This window comes from Phragmites australis, chromosome 2 (assembly GCF_958298935.1).
Source record: "Phragmites australis chromosome 2, lpPhrAust1.1, whole genome shotgun sequence".
NCBI classification, from domain to species: domain Eukaryota; kingdom Viridiplantae; phylum Streptophyta; class Magnoliopsida; order Poales; family Poaceae; genus Phragmites; species Phragmites australis.
Window position 1 is genome coordinate 37,663,054 of NC_084922.1, and position 17,261 is coordinate 37,680,314.

The following is a 17,261-nucleotide window of genomic DNA, read 5'->3' on the forward strand; positions in this document are numbered from 1 at the left end:
AGCCACAGCCGTACCCATTCCATCCTCTCCCCCACCAGCACCAGCACCAGCACCACCAGCAATGCACTGCCAATCCCTTCTCGTCTCTACCCGGAAAAGCAATTCCAATCAGAGAGCGTGACATGCTGGGCCATGTGACTGATGTTTGAGACACGTCGCGGTGCCGGCGAGCAACGCAAGCCGCTCGATACAACTTGTTATCCTCTCATCTCACCCAGATTGCCAGGACATTTGGCCACTCGCCGGGGAGAGGCCTCTACCTCCATGACTCCAAATGCAAGATCGCCACCCGATTTACATGCCCCTGGTGCATTGTTTGCAGACTCCAGAACCAAGCAGACACCAAAGCATTCCAATCCAGAGAGCATTCACAAGTGCACGCTGCGGTAGTGCCATACCGGCAGAGGACTTTGGGTCGTCGAGCGATGAAGAAGACCGTGGTTCTGTACCCGGGCCTCGGCGTCGGACACCTAACGCCGATGGTCCAGCTGGCCAACGTGTTCCTGCAGCACGGCGTCGACGTGACCGTGGCGCTCGTCGAGCCGCCCACCAAGGCGCCCGAATTCTCTGCCGCGGTCGCCCGCGCCGCGGCCTCCAACCCATCCATTACCTTCCACTTGCTGCCGCCGCCGCCGCCTGCTCCGGCTAAATCCAACCCCGACAACGCGTTAACGCACCCCATCGCGCAGATGTTCGAGTTCCTCAAGGCCATGAACGCGCCACTCCGCGACTTCCTCCGCTCGCTGCCCTCCGTCCACGCGCTCGTCCTCGACATGTTCTGCGCCGATGCGTTCGACGTCGCGGCCGAGCTCAAGTTGCCCGTCTACACCTTCTACGCGTCGGGCGCCCTCGACCTCGCCGTCTTCCTCAAGCTGCCTAGCATTCGAGCCAACATGACCTCGAGTTTCGCGGAGCTCGGCGACTCTATTCTTTCTTTGCCGGGTGCTCCTCCGTTCAAAGCTTCAGATTTGCCCTCAGAATGTTCCAATGATAGCGAGGGAGCCAAGGCTATCCTCCGCGTGTTCGAGCGGATGCCAGAGGCCAACGGGATTCTCATCAACACCTTCGAGTCGCTGGAGACGCGCGCGGTGTGCGCTCTGAGGGACGGTCTGTGCATCCCCAACCGTGCCACGCCGCCGGTCTACTGCATCGGGCCGTTGGTCTCGGGAGGCGGAGAAAACGAGCACGAGTGCCTGCGGTGGCTGGACATGCAGCCAGACAACAGCGTCGTGTTCCTCTCCTTCGGGAGCATGGGCACATTCCCCAAGAAGCAGCTGGAGGAGATCGCCATTGGCTTGGAGAAGTCAGGGGAGAGGTTTCTGTGGGTCGTGCGTAGCCCGCGCAGCGCTGACCACAAGTTCGGCGAGCCGCTTCCGGAGCCAGACCTCGACGCACTCCTTCCAGACGGGTTCCTGGAGAGGACCAAGGACCGAGGGCTCGTGCTCAAGTCCTGGGCGCCACAAGTGGATGTGCTACGCCACCGGGCGACCGGCGCGTTCCTGACACACTGCGGATGGAACTCGACGCTAGAGGGCATCACGGCGGGGCTGCCGCTGCTGTGCTGGCCGCTGTACGCGGAGCAGAGGCTGAACAAGGTGTTCATTGTGGAAGAGATGAAGCTTGGGTTGGAGATGAGGGGCTACAACGAGGAGGTGGTGACGGCAGAGGAGGTGGAGACGAAGGTCAGGCGGGTGATGGAGTCCGAGGGCGAGCTGGCGCTAAGGGAGAGGGTGGCGGCGCTGAAAGATACAGCAGTCGATGCGCTCAAGGAAGGGGGCTCCTCTTATGCTGCGTTCGTTGAATTCTTGAAGGATCTCGAGAACATTGCTCATTCATGAAGTAGACTTCTCTCGCATCTTGCACGGTGTATGCCAAATTCCTTAAGGATGTGGAGGCTTCCACAAGCGTAGTTAATGTTTGATTTTTTTTCTAGTATTTGAGTGATCTACGTACGTTGAATGTGTATTGTATGGATGTTTGCCTCTAGTGTTGCTGAAAACAGGCATAGCTGATGCTTGATTTTGATTAGGATTAGAGTGATCCACGTACGTTGGATGTGTATTGTATGGATGCTTGTCTCTAGTGCTCTCTTTTTTTTTCCCCACAATACCCGCGTGCTCTGCTTTTCCTTGCTATGATTGAAGGACGCGGGGGCATTCTCCTCCGATGAATGGAACGGATCCTTTGACTTCACAGGAGTATAAATAGTAGTATTGCTACAGTATATATATCACTATAATGTTTTTACTATCTTGTTTGGCGTCAAACTACTGTTCACCTGTGACTTGTAGTGAGAGGATTTGGATCCCGATGAAGCCCAAGATGGTCCCACTTCAGTATGGTTTGGCCATGGCCTATGCGTTACGTGTGCGCGTATTGAATTGCGACATCCATCACGATCACCGACTGCTCCATCCTGTTGAGGTGTGATATGGTTGTTCACGTCTGTATGGGATATATATGGAAAACGGATTGAACCAAGTTATATTTATTATAAAGAAAAATGTTTAATTATTTGTATTTATTTGAATAGGTTGAATTAAGATTTTGTTTGTTTGATTAAATTTGATGTCGTATGAGCGGATGAAAGAGTTAAGATTGTGATTGGTTGCTAGCGTGAAAATAATTTTATGACACTGATAAGTGGGTCCGTCTACATGAGCGAATGCAGGTGTGAAAATGATTTTGTGACACTGACAAGTAGGCCCATATGCATGAGTGAATGTATGGGTCTGCATCCCGCCGAGCCAAACTGTGAAGGAAAGTTAGAATCGAGCTTTCCTCCCGAGCCATGTTACGAGCGTACACTTGCATTCGTCGGATCAAACTAGAACAATACTTGCGAGCAACCAAACATACTTCTCTCTTAAATTATATGCATGCGGTTAGGTTGCTCCGGGCAACCAATCACACCGTTGGTGTTTAGACTACAGCGTGTATCCACTGTGGCGTGTGTGGATAATCTATAAAAACACCCTTGCATCCCATCCCATCAACGACATGCTCGTGCATGATCCGGCGTGGCGCGGCTAGAGTAGTATTATAGCGAAAATGACCCCATTATACCATAATTGCGATTTTAGTGATTAATGACAACATGGTTAATAAGACTAACATGTTGTCAAGAATATATATTAGTAGGTCTTATGGATGCAATACGTGAAGAAGCCACCGCAGCCAGAACAAAGTTAGACTGAAGTGGAGAAGTCCTAGGAAGATTTGCCTCACTAGATGGTCCGTTGCTTTGGGTGTTGACTCGTCGGAGCTTTGATTGCTTATCAAGACAGAAAGAGGATAAGTTCACCGGATGCTCTGATGTATAAGTTGATGAAATCACTGGATGAATTCTTGGGTGACACGTGGCCAAAATTGTTAGAACTGTTATAATGGATGGTCCAGTATTAGTGTTGAAAGTGCACTGAACTAATTTCAACAGAGGTCGAATTGCCTAGGAAATAGTGAAGTTTAACTCACCGGATTATCCGGTGATGCAGTGATGACTGCATCGCACTAATTATTCCAGAGGCAATGCATAACATTAGCGAGTGATTAGTGCTTATAGGCCTAGAGAGTATTGCTAGGTGATTGCTGCCTAGAGAGTGGATCAAGGAGTGATTCAACCTTGTACCAAGTGGTATGCCGATACTTTGGAGTCTTGGTGACTCATCGGCAATCATGTTGACCCTTCGACTTGGTGCGGACCAACAGTAAGGAGATTGTGAGGGGACACGGAGACCTTTGCCTTGGTGGCTTAAGCTCCGAAGTGATCACAACGGCAAGGAATCGGAAGAGAAGCTAATTGTGAGAACTTGCCTTCGTGGCTCATCCGAGTGGAGACCTTGTCTTTTTAACTTGGTGGCTCAAAAGCCATGACCGGGTGCCGACTGGGAGCATATCCTTTGTGGAGCTCCTACGTGGACTAGGGGTAATATTCATATCATCGATACCACGAGAAAAAAAATCCTTCTGTCAAGTTTGCTCTCTACCTTATTTACATTTTCGTATTTACATTCTTGCAATTTTCTTCTTAGATAGGTTACAAGTGCTTTGGTTGGTAGAGTAGACACACTAGATAAATCTAAAGCACATTTAGATAGAAATTGATATAGATTTATATTGTGGTGTTTTTGGAGCCGAAATAATTCTAAGTGTCCTAATTCACCCCTTCTTAGGACGTCACCGATCCCTTCAATTGGTATCAGAGCTAGAGCTCACATCTAGCTCTATAATTTGTGTTAGAGCTTCATACCTTTCGCAAGGTTTCAACAATTCAAGTGGTATTTGAGCCTTAGTCTCATTGTGATCGGTTAGGCTTCACCGCCTAATGAGTTGTGACGTTCGGGGTTAGGATGGATTCCCATAGTGCCCTACTTTTCGATGACATAAACTTCCCCCGGTAGAAAATTTTAATGACTTATTATTTGCAATCATGAGGGTTAGATTTTGGAGAGTCATCGATAAAGGGTTGAGACCTTGCATCATTAACAAGGAGAGGCAATCAGATGCATTAGCCAAGAGTATCCTTTTATCATATATATGTGTTGATTTATTTTATCGTGTTTATTCTCTCAGCAATGCACATGATATTTGGACTAGTCTCATTAAAATATATAAAGGCACAAAGAATATGCGCAATGAGAAATATCATGTGATTATTACTAAGCTCAATGACATCAAGCAACTACCCTATAGAATTGGTAATGATATGTATTCTCGTTTGAACATTCTTGTTAATGAGATCAATAAGTTAGATTTGACGCCAATTGAAAATGATCAAGTGGTGAGAAAAATACTTTAAGCTCTTCTTCCGAAGTACAATTTGATAGTATCTATCATCTACGACAACAATGACATCAAAAAGATGACTCTAAGTTAAGTGCTCGGTAATATCATCACCTATGAGATGACAATAAACATGGGGGTGGAAGCTTCTTCCTAATCTGCGGTGAGGAAGTGATGTGCACCGGATGTATACACCAGAATAATTTATACAGAGAAGAAGGAAAGACTCGGATGACTCAGGATAACTCACCGGATAGTCTAATGATGAAGATGAAGTATACAGCTATGTGTCTGTAGGAGGGTGAACTCCTAAAGTAGGGATCCGGAGGGACCCCCTTTGAGATTTGGTCGGGGGGATGATTCTGAATCTGTTTTGCGGGTGAAATAAATAGGCGTAAATGCGATGGCAGGTGGAATGTAAAGATCGAATGCAGAATGCAGTAAATGCACTGGAGATTTTTAGACAGGTTCGGGCCGCACTGAGCGTAATACCCTACTCCTGTTTGGATACTATAAATGCACTGAGAATGTCTCTCAGGGATGTTGCTGGTTACAAGAATGTTTGTCTATCCTAGAGCTTCGGGCTCCTTGTTCTTCGGTGATCTCAGCTTCTGTGTTTGTACTGGGGTGTTTTTCTGTCTTCGATCTTCGTCCGGACTTCGGATGTGTCTCAATTCGGCCCCCTTCCGTGTCCACCGGCTCATCTTAAATAGTCGCTGGCGGTAGCGTACCCAGAAAGAGAGGGCACGAGTTCCAAGGCGCCATAAATGGAAGAGTGACCATCATGTGCGCATTAAATGTCCCCACACCCTCCTGCCAGAAGGTGGCAGGAACTGACACCGAGCGTGGCAGGAGCAGTTGGAAGTGACAGGTCACGCACCCTCTTAGATGCGGTATCGGGCCTTTCACTGGTTGACACCTCACCGCTGGACCTCTGTGGGGGCCACCGGCGAAGGGCTTCTTAGGCCGTCGGGGAATCGAGTGCTCGGGGGTTACTATTTACAGCCCCGAGCACTCTCTCCCGGATATGCCCTCTCGTGGTCCTCAGGGAACCGAGTGATCGGGGGCCACTGTTCACGGCCCCGAGTATTTTCTCCCAGAATTGACTGTTCAGATCCTCGGGGAACCGAGTGCTCGGGGGCCGCTGTTCACGGCCCCAAGCACTCTCTCCCGGAACTAACTCCCCTAGGTCCTCGGGGTACTCTGGTGCTCGGGGGCCGCTGTTCGCAGCCCCGAGCACGCCCTTTCCGGTACTCGGTTTTTCTGGTCGTCGGGGGACTTGGGTGCTCGAGGGCCACTGTTCATGGCCCCGAGCACTCTCTTCCCGACACGTGGTCTTCGCGGATCATCGAGGAACTCGGGCACTCAGGGATCACTGTTCATGACTCCGAGCACCCCCTCCCGGAACTTAGTCTTCTCGTACCTCGCGGAGATGATCCCCGCGGGAGAGCGCCACGTGGCAAATTGTTGATCTGGCCTCAGGAGTCGAGGACCCCTGGTTCCTGATTTACCGACAGTGTCCGGTGTTCTTACACTATGCGGCACGCATCGCATTAAGATGTTACTAGGATGAGTGGATGCACAACAGAGCAGCCGCAATCGTGGCGCCCTTAATAGGCTGCGCAGAGCCCTAAACCACGTGACCCTAGCTGCAGTAAGCATGGTGAGCGTTATGGTGCGCGCGAGCCTTGTGGGGAGAGCGGCCGAGAGAACAATGCACGCCCCCGTGACCACGCTAGTGAGGAGGCACGCATGAGGCGATCCGTTGTTACCCGCTGCCTGCTAGGGCGTTACGAGCAGTGACATGTCAACTCACCTGTGTCGTGCCAGGGTCCCTCAGTGGTTACCAGGGATAACAATTACGAAGGTCTTGTCCTCGTACCTACGGAATCCGTCCTCCATACACAAGGGCCCTGATGGCAATTTTAAGGAACGGGAAGAATGAGCGGCAAGAGCACGGATCTGACCTGACTGTATGGGATGTATGGGTGGTGAGAATGTGCTAGCAGTAGTACAAGAAGCAGCACGGATCTGACCTGACTGTATGGGATGTATGGGTGGTGAGAATGTGCTAGCAGTAGTACAAGAAGCGCAGATACTGAGTATGAGAGATGTAAGTGAGTACTCAATAAATATTTCTGATCATCATCACTCAGTCTATTTTTTTCTTAACTTAATTGTATAGTAGTGAATCTTTAGTGTTTTTTAAGTTTTTGTTCGAACTAATGACCTGCAAAATGTAAAACTTGCATCCTAGTGAGTATGCATCACTTGCCTGATCGTTATTGTTCCAAGTAGCTTCTCATCATGATTTCTTTAATGCCTAACTGAACGAATAGAGACTGTTAAAAAAAAAGACTGAGGTTTCCATAAAAAAACAAGAACAGGAGGTCACAAAGATTCAGCAATATAAAAAATGTAAGCATTAGTCCGAAATTTTTTTAATATTACATTTTTGTGCGGATATTACAGAAATAATACTAAAAATGTGGAAATAAATCTGAGAGTCAAGCTGAAAGTATTAGGTGAACCACATTTTTATCTCCTTCATCCTTGTACCCTCAGGGTTTGGATGCTCAAGGATATTAAATGAAAATTTGCTCAAATCAACACCTAATGGACCGTTATGGCTTTGATAATTTCCATAGAATACTATAAGATTTATAGAGTTTGACATAATTATTACCTAAAAAATATATCAATTAGAAATAAAATTAAATTACATTCATACAATACGACTAACTTAAAATTGACTAACGCAGTGGCCATGTCGATCCACCGTTTCTGGTCGTACAATGAAAAGTACTATAGTCTTCGTTGCCTAAAATCTAATCAATATTAATGTCCTAAATCTACATCAGAGATATCGTTATTAAATAAACATATTACTAGCACCAACAAATTAAATATATTTAATTCTCAAGAACTTATTAATTAATACCATTTAATATTAAAATTTTAACATAAATACTTCGGTGCTGCATTGCTTTTTGGATCCTCTTTTTATTTTATTATTTTCTGTTGCAAACCACTAGTACTAAGTCCAAAATAACTAGAGTACCGAGATCTAATATTTGCATGTATATATATTTTATTTTCCTAACATAATACTAAAAATAATCTAATACAAAGATTTATACTAAAATCAACATTTACAAAGGAAAAATTATTTTTCTAATTCCTAATTTAATCTAAATACATATAGAGCGATAAACATCCATCTAATATACAAATATAAAGAAAAAAATTTACCTTAATATTCTTTTTTCTCCTCCCCTTCCCCTTCCTCCTCTCTCCTCCTTCTCCTTTCTCCTCCTCCTACCTCCTCCTTCTTCCTCCTCTCTTCCTCTTTTCTCTTCTCTCTTCTCCTCTCTTCTGTTGACGTGCTCCCTCTCTGCTCACGACTAAAATGTGACGGGCGGGTGTAGCCGTGCGAGCGTAGGGGTGAGGGGATATGGGGCCCAGATTTTTCAGCCTTCCATTTAGCGAAAATTGCCTCGAAACTGTTGCCGAGCACCCAAAACCTTCCGCCGGTGCCACATCACCAATTTTCGCTATACAGTTTGGCAAAAATAAGCTTTCGTCAAACCGTTGGACGAACAAGTATTAATTTTGGAATTTCCTCATTTTTGATATTATTTTCGTAATATCTGTAAAAGATAATATTAAAAAAGTTCGCATTAGTCCCCTACTTGCAGTGCAAGCACGACCAACAACCCCTGATAAGACTACCCCTAACTATATTCCCTTCATTTCGTTCTCTTCCCAATTCCCTTCCCCGTTCCCATTCCCTTTATTTCCTCTCATCTCCAACAGCTTCCCTTCGAAGGGAATCGTGAAGGGAACGGAGAGAGAATCCCATCCTGAAGGGAATGACACTAGGAATCCCATCGTGAAGGGAACCGTGAAGGGAAACCGTTGGAAGCACTGAAGGAAACGGGAATCCCTTCACGACGGAAATCTGGGCCGCGAAAGGAAGCTGTTGGGTTCAGTCTAAGCATTCAAACTTGCGTGCACAAGTTTTCGCTTCTTCCTGAAGGTATCTAAAGTCCCAGCAGCTAAGAAGCTTCCTCGAGGGTTCGATCCTCCGGCTCCACTGCCTGGTACAGAAGACTTATATCCACAGGTAGATCTCCAAATCACATCCTGACTCCCGCGCCCAGGACGTTGAACCGACGCATGGCCGAGCTCACGGTCAGATCTCCCTGAGCACCTTACCGTTGAACACGCAGTTGTTGCGCTTAACAAGTCAAGATGCTTGTCCGCGAAGGCACTGCCGCGCAGTGAGCCAGATATAAAGTCGCGCTCCACAACCATTTCCACAGCAGCTCCCAAGCCACAACTGCTTTACTTTTCCTACCTTGCTTAATTATCTCCTAGTTGACTAGCCACAGCCATGAAGCAGACCGTCGTTCTGTACCCCGGCGGCGGCGTCGGCCACGTCGGCCCCATGACGCAGCTCGCCAAGTTCTTCCTCGAGCATGGCTACGACGTCACCATGGTGCTCCTCGAGCCGCCCATCAAGTCGTCCGACTCCAACGCCAGCTTCATCGAGCGCGTCGCGGCCTCCAACCCGTCCATCACCTTCCATGTACTCCCGCCGATCCCACCACCTGACTTCGCCAGCTTCACCAAGCACCCTTTCCTGCTCGTGCTTGAGTTGATGCGCCAGTACAACGAGAAACTCGAGAGCTTTCTCTGCTCCATCCCCCGGGAGCGCTTGCACTCCCTTGTCATCGATATGTTCTGTACCCAGGCCATCGACGTCGCCACCAAGCTGGGCGTCCCCGTCTACACGTTCTTCGCCTCGGGCGCCGGAACTCTGGCCGTCCTGACGCAGTTGCCGACCCTGCTTGCTGGTAGGCAAACTGGCTTGAAGGAGCTTGGGGACATGCCCCTCGAGTTTCTTGGGGTTCCGCCGATGCCGGCGTCCCATCTCATCAGGGAACTGCTCGAGGATCCGGAGGACGAGATGTGCAAGACCATGATGAACATATGGAAGCGCAACATGGACACCCATGGCGTTCTGGTCAACACGTTCTATTCGTTGGAGAGTCGGGCCGTGCAGGCGTTCAGGGATCCCCTTTGCGCCCCCGGCCAGGTGCTGCCTCCGGTCTATTGCATCGGCCCGTTGACTGGCAAGGGCGCGACGGACGAAGAGAAAGCGGAGAGGCACGAGTGCCTCGCGTGGCTTGACGCGCAGCCGGAGCGCAGCGTCGTGTTCCTTTGCTGGGGAAGCAAGGGCACGCTACCCGAGGAGCAGCTCAAGGAGATCGCCATTGGCCTGGAAAAGTCTGGGCAACGGTTCCTGTGGGTTGTTCGCACGCCGGCCGGCAGCGACGACCCGAAGAGATACTTGGAGCAACGCTCCGAGCCAGACTTCGACGTGCTCCTGCCGGAGGGATTCTTGGAGCGGACCAAGGACCAGGGTCTCGTCATCAAGTCATGGGCACCGCAGGTGGATGTACTCAACCACCCAGCGACAGGCGCGTTCGTGACCCACTGTGGGTGGAACTCGGCGCTAGAGGCAATCACGGCGGGTGTGCCGATGCTGTGTTGGCCATTGGGTGCAGAGCAGAAGATGAACAAGGTGTTCCTGACCGAGGACATGGGCGTCGGGGTGGAGATGGAGGGGTACAAGACAGGTTTCATCAAGGCCGAGGAGATAGGAGCGAAGGTGAGGTTGGCGTTGGAGTCCGAGGAGGGGAGGGAGCTTAGGAAACGAGCTGTGGAGCTGAAAAAAGAATCCGATGGTGCGCTGGAGGACGGTGGCTCATCGCGAGAGGGATTTCTTCAATTCTTGTCGGATGTTAAGAATCTTAGAGAATAGAGAGTAGCTCGGGGAGTGACGAATTTGCAACTGTTCTTGGCGTTTATGTTTGTTTTGTTGTCCAACTTCTTGTCAGTCCTCGTGTACTCATGTTGTCTAATTAGCCATTTTCTGTACCGTTCTTAAGGAACATCTGCTGGAATAAAAGAAACAATTAATGATGAGTGGCATGGTGCCTGACCATATGCCGCGGAAAAGATTACACATATGAACGTATATGTTACAGTTTAGTGAGAGACGACTGCGCAGACCGTTTTGTTTAGCAGTAGCAGTCACATGAAGTTCTGAGATGACACCACTCGAAATCCTGATAATAAGCCAAGATGTCGGCAAGATGGATAGCTGATATGTCTAGGAGATGTAGATCCAGGGCCTACATGTGGGTTTGTCATGTGCTGGATGGAGCAGGTCCCGCTTGTGTTTCTGCGGGGGTGGCCGCCAATCTCCGTGCGGCCATGCCGTAGTGGAATTTGATATCCCAACTAAAAAAATAATCTTGGAGAGGACACTTAATGTGATTGTTAAGAACCAATCAACTCAGTTTGGACTAAAGAATCAAGAGGATCACGCTGCTGCTACTATTAGCTTTCCATTTAGACCATGTTTGTATTGTAAGTCATTGCATGGTACTACGAGATGAACATCGGGCAATATTTGTGCTATCTGTGTCCCTATATATTTTATGAGAGGAGCTAAGAATGATATTCAAGGTTGCAAATATGTTTCAAGACAGAAAGGAAAATTCAGATCCTTATTAATAACAGTGAACTAACCAGGCAAATGGTAGCAGCGAGTCGGCGACCAAGGGTTATATGGGACCAAAGAAAAACTATAAATACGAGATGTTGGCATATCACAAATATTGTCAAATTTTTGATAAATCATAAAGATAAATAAAGGACAAGGTAAACCATATATTTCCATTGAACCGCAAGTAACTCCTACCATCATTTTAGCTAGGCATATTATTGGATATACCAAGACAGAAATGATCCATAAAAGGAAAAAATTGAATTCAGTGCAAAATGAATCGTGTCATCGGTTATGATTGTCAGAATATGCATCCATTTGTTCAGACATAAATCTGCGAAGTCGAGGGAGAGTACCACCTCTGGCTTACTATAACACTCATCTAATATAGGATTATTTTGATGCACATACCTCTTATAATTCAAACTTCCAGAATGCCATTTGAGTGTCCTGCAGTCTGAAACTTCTGCCAAGAAAAAAGGTCCCTGAGCCATCTAAACAAAGGACAAGCGAGGATGACCTTACTGCAAAACAATGGACGACAACATAGGGTTATCTGTATGCATGCCTCAACATCAATGTAGGAAACAAGTTGATTTGAGTGATGCACTTCCAATTGATTGAGTGGTGTACTTCCGAAATTCAATTACACTGTATACCATATGAGAGAGACACAGATGAGTGACGAACCAAAAAAATCGATAACACTGTACAACATACCAGAGAAACACAGGCCGTGGTCGCTCCCAGCGGTGATGGCGCAGGACGCGGGCGCAGATCGGCGTATATGGACGGATGAGGAGCTCTTGAGGACTGCTGAGGGCTCGTGGCGGGAGGAGGGCGCGGCGTCCTTGTTGCTCTTGTGCTCGTCCTGACGGCGCACGGAGAGGAAATCGTGGTCGCGGACGTCGAGGAGGCCATCAAAATGTTTGAACGGGGGTAGTGACGATATCCTCGCTGCGGCGTCACTCGACGAAGGTGGAGCTGCACGGGAGGCGTGTGCTATGTCACACTCGGTTTTAAAAGAACAAATTAGATATATTTTATATATATACCAGAATTAAGTTTCATACCTACGATGATTTCATAAATGATAATATAACAGTGTTATTATATAACAATAATATTTATTAAAAATGATCCATAGGTTTTAAAGAAAACACTAAGATAACTTCTAGCGGTAGCGAGTCCTCCATCCATAGGTGTTGTCCGAGGGAGCACTAGCCTAGAACATGATCTTTAAGTCGAAATCTTTCTTCGCCTAAAACTCAGCTCTATCGGACGAGATGTTCTCGAAGTCCATACCTTCTGAGGAGCATAAAGATGTTGAGAGAATGCAAGTGTGAGTACATAGAGTACTCAGTAAGTGTAGAAAAATATGAAAGCTTAAGGCAAGAAAGACTTAACTCAAATTTACTACATCTATGTTATCCTAATCTAAGACTTAAAAAGAACTTAGCAATCCTAGTTACTAGGTGTGACGATACCATCATTAAAGGAACAGCTCATTGAATTTTATCCGACTACCAGACTCACCAGATATTTCATATCCAGCTACCAACTCATCGGGGTACCATCACCCGACTACCCAAAACCAACCATCCAAGATCTTTAGTAATCATAAAAAAGTTCAAGCTCGCTCTTGACCATAAGCATGACTCATCGATCAGTTTTATACTCTGCAGAGTCTGCACATTTTACCCATGAATCGTGATCAACTCTTCTGCCAGCACCTGTCGGTACCTTACACACTTCCAAGATGTGCGCTAAGAGATCACTACAAGACCATTACAAAGCTCCTGCTGAACTGCAAGCACCCACTGAGGTTTCACCGCTAACAGCGATTCCATCACTGCAGAAACCCCCTATTGTGCCACTCAACCATCCAATAGTGCTCACAGAACTGAAAGAGTGGCTAATTAATTGGCCAGACCGTATATATATAGGCATCGTGGTTGCGCTGTTATGCTGAGTTACATACCCATGAACCGGACCTTATGATCTCAAACAGGTACTCGCACATCACCCAATGCGAACACAACAGCCATACCAACCAAACCAACCTGCCTACATCCCTATGTTCCATGTTGCTACAAAAGAGTACCCCAAACCGGTTCATTTGCATAAACCATTAATCAAATTGACATTTATCCCACCCTAATTGACAGCATAACTAAGCATTTCTATCCTTGACACTCAACTACAATACAAACGACAAGAATAATTATAGAAAGTACTAATAAATCCTAAATATAGGATTTATATTGACAAAGCATGCAATTAGAAAGTAAAAAATACACTTTCCTATAATATGATCAATATGATCAAGGACACTTGCCTTCAGCGGCGAACTGCTCAAACTCTTCAAAAGTTTGATTCTACAGATTCACGAACTGCTCGTCTTCTATTGTAATCGCGCACACTATAAACAAATAAGTACAAAAATCTAAGAACAATACACTAAACAGAAACAAACTGCTATAAAAAGCCTACTAACGGATAGTACTCGCTGCTACAATCGTGTGAGCGCAAGAATCGCTAAAACGAAGCTCGTATGAAAAAGTTATGAGGGTTTTAAATTATGAGGCTTTTCTGAAAAAGAATAAGAGCTAATTTGTAAAAATAGAAAGTTACACTGACTTATTTATAAATTTTAGGGATCTATTTATAAATAAATAAAAGTTTAGAGGGCTGAAAGAGTACTGATAGGGACATTAATTTTGTGTGCGTTGAAATATATATATATATATATATATATATATATATATATATATATATATATATATATATAACTTAAGTATGTAACTTAAGTATGTTAAAGGGATCCATGTCGTGAGAGATGCTGTGCACTGGCATTCTCGTTCACCAAACCAACCTATTTTTCCTCCGGAAAAAAAGTCCCTGACTTGGTAGGCGGGATGTAATGTTTGATTATTCATGTATGGCAAAGACTTAACCCTTCCTGTTATCATTGTTGTCCGGTAATTCAAATTTCTGCTAGGTTTATCTTCTCTTGTCTGTATGGTGGTGCGTTTTGCAGGATTTGTGAAAAACAATCTACATTATCTCATTAGAGCTATGGAAACAAATCATCTTATAAAAATCATCAAAGATAAACTAAAATATCCTTCCTAAGTTTTTTCACCTACTTTTTTAAAAGAAAATTATATAAGACCCTTAACAGAAAAATCTTCACAAGACATTGATCTATGTTATGTTTTCTCTGACCCAACGTTTGGCACGGATGTGAAACAAGAATGATATGTGTTATGTTGAGGGAGAAGATCTTTCAAAGAATTTGATTCTATATAATTTTCTTCTATGTTCACTAATGTGATAAGAGAACTATATCTAAACATAAACTTAGAGCACAATTCCTGTTGCTTTGGCCCTCTAGCTCTTTGTTTTTTCTCAAGCTCTACCGCTGCCTTGATCTGATGAGCTTTGTCTTCTGTTGTCAAACTGAGTTTGCACTCCTCCGGGTTTTTCTGCTTGTATTGCAAGCACAGCCAAGTGACCAATTTCCACTTTAAATGGAAAATGTGTCTGCTTCTTCTGGAAGGTATCCATATCCAAGCAGATACGTAGGATCCTACCGCTCAACCGCCAGCCACAAAATAAAGGACTTATCCTAATAATCTAAAAAATAGTAGACGTATTTAAAAAAAAATCAAATTTTAATGTACTTTAACTAATATATAATCAAATTATAAGAATATCTAGTATATAAAAATTATACAATTAAGTTCATAATTTAAAATGATTTTATAATATATAGGTTTTGTAGCTATCACTAATGTATTTTGTGAGAAAAATTTAATTAAAATCCATATATAATATCGATTCTAAAAGAAATAGGTTTACTATTTTTAAACGGAAGGAGTAGTAAATTTTCACTTCCTTTGACCACCAAGAAAATAAACAAGCCCGGCTGCCTCTCCGGCAAGGCAGTACGCAACTATAAGTTTCGCAGCTACCGCAGCCATTTCCATTTCCACAGCATCTCCTAAGATCCCTCCAGTGAAAGCCACGGCATCTGTATTTCTTCCTCGATTTTTCTTCCTAGTTGGCAAGCCGCCTCCCACCTGAACAACAAGAAAGCCATGGAGCAGACCGTCGTTCTGTACCCCAGCGTCGGTGTCGGCCACGTCGTGCCCATGGTGGAGCTCGCCAAGGTCTTCCTCAACCACGGCTACGACGTCACCATGGTGCTCGTCCCGCCGCCCTTCAGGTCAACCGCCTTCGGCGGCAGCCTCGTCGAGCGCATCGCCGCGGCCAATCCGTCCATCTCCTTCCACGTACTCCCGCCGATCCCACCCCTTGACTTCGCCGGTTCCAGCAAGCACCCGTTCCTCCTCATGCTCCAGATGCTGCGCCAGTACAACGAGAAGCTCGAGAGCTTCCTCTGTTCCATCCCACGGCAGCGCTTGCACTCTCTTGTCATCGACATGTTCTGCGTCGACGCCATCGACGTCGCCGAAAAACTGGGCGTCCCGGTCTACACGTTCTTCGCCTCGGGCGCATCGGCTCTGGCCGTTTTTACCCAGATCCCGGGGCTGTTGGCCAGTAGGCAAACGGGCTTGAAGGAGCTGGGGGACAAACCTCTCGAGTTCCTTGGCGTTCCGCCCATGCCAGCATCTCATCTCGTCAAGGAACTGCTCGAGCACCCGGAGGACGAGCTGTGCAAGGCCATAACAAACAGCTGGAAGCGCATCACGGACACCAGGGGAGTTCTAGTGAACACGTTCGAGTCGTTGGAGAGCCGGGCAGTGCAGGCGCTCAAGGATCCCCTCTGCGTTCCTGGCAAGGTGCTCCCTCCAATCTACTGCGTTGGACCGTTGGTCAGAAAAGGCGCGCGGGGTAGTTAAAAAGCAGAGAGGCATGAGTGCCTCGCATGGCTCGATGCTCAGCCGGAGCTCAGCGTCGTGTTCCTCTGCTTCGGGAGCATGGGTTCACTCTCTGAGGAACAGCTCAAGGAGATAGCTGTTGGCCTGGAGAAGTCCGGGCAACGGTTCCTGTGGGTTGTGCGCACACCGGCCAACATCGACGACCCAAAGATGTTCTTGGAGCAGCATAGTGAGCCAGACCTCGATGCACTCTTACCGGAAGGATTCTTGGAGCGCACCAATGACCGAGGCCTCGTCGTCAAGTCTTGGGCACCACAGGTAGAAGTACTCCACCACCCAGCGACAGGTGCATTCGTGACCCACTCTGGGTGGAACTCGACGCTGGAGGGCGTCATGGCTGGGGTCCCAATGTTGTGTTGGCCGCTGTATGCAGAGCAGATGATGAACAAGGTTTTCATGACTGAGCATATGGGCATTGGGGTGGAGATGGAGGGGTACAAGACAGGTTTTATCAAGGCATCTGAAGTGGAGGCGAAAGTGAGGTTGGTGATAGTGGAGGGGAGCGAGCTTAAGGTGCAAGTAGCGGCACGCAAGAAAGAAGCCGATGGAGCACTAGAGATCAGGGGCTCGTCTCATGCGGCGTTTCTTCAGTTCTTGTCGGACGTGGAGAATCTTGGAGAGCACCTCGGCGAGTGACGAACTTGTAAAACTCGTTGCTTTTGGTGTATTTGTTGCTTTTCTTTCTCCAACGATCTACTCCACTGATCGTTTATCAGCCACCCTTTGTACGGAACATCAGCTATAATAATACTAACAATTAGTGGGGAAAGAAAAGTCTTCCATAAATAAATACGACGAAAGTCTTTTTTAAGATGAGATTTAAGTTTAGAGAAACAGTTAAGAGAAAAGAATACCAAATGTGTTGTTAATATTAATAAGAAAGATATCTCTCCTTCTGGTCTGATGGTCAAGGTCTATATTTATAGTGTCGTCATGGTGCAAAAATATAAGTTTATCCTTACGGAGACAACGATATCAATCATCGCTATACT

At 46.5% G+C, this 17,261-nt stretch overlaps 2 protein-coding genes and 1 pseudogene across 2 annotated transcripts; all 3 read left to right on the forward strand.

The window, feature by feature from the left end:
- Window positions 1-152: 152 nt before the first annotated feature.
- On the forward strand, window positions 153-2,107 carry LOC133908668 (anthocyanidin 5,3-O-glucosyltransferase-like). The gene has a single exon (XM_062350791.1). It carries the CDS (start codon window positions 426-428, stop codon window positions 1,836-1,838), a length of 1,413 nt encoding a protein of 470 aa, XP_062206775.1. The 5' UTR covers window positions 153-425; the 3' UTR covers window positions 1,839-2,107.
- A 6,867-nt stretch (window positions 2,108-8,974) lies between these two features.
- Window positions 8,975-10,773, forward strand: LOC133908669 (anthocyanidin 5,3-O-glucosyltransferase-like). Its single transcript, XM_062350792.1, has one exon. The coding sequence runs from the start codon at window positions 9,179-9,181 to the stop codon at window positions 10,610-10,612; it is 1,434 nt and encodes a 477-aa protein (XP_062206776.1). The 5' UTR covers window positions 8,975-9,178; the 3' UTR covers window positions 10,613-10,773.
- Window positions 10,774-15,306: 4,533 nt separating this feature from the next.
- Window positions 15,307-17,049, forward strand: LOC133908670 (UDP-glycosyltransferase 88A1-like; annotated as a pseudogene).
- Window positions 17,050-17,261: the final 212 nt, after the last annotated feature.

What these genes read in the sequence shown, in the direction of transcription:
- LOC133908668 (XM_062350791.1), top strand. Translation starts at nt 426, where the DNA reads ATGAAGAAGACCGTGGTTCTGTACCCGGGCCTCGGCGTCGGACACCTA.
- LOC133908669 (XM_062350792.1), top strand. Translation starts at nt 9,179, where the DNA reads ATGAAGCAGACCGTCGTTCTGTACCCCGGCGGCGGCGTCGGCCACGTC.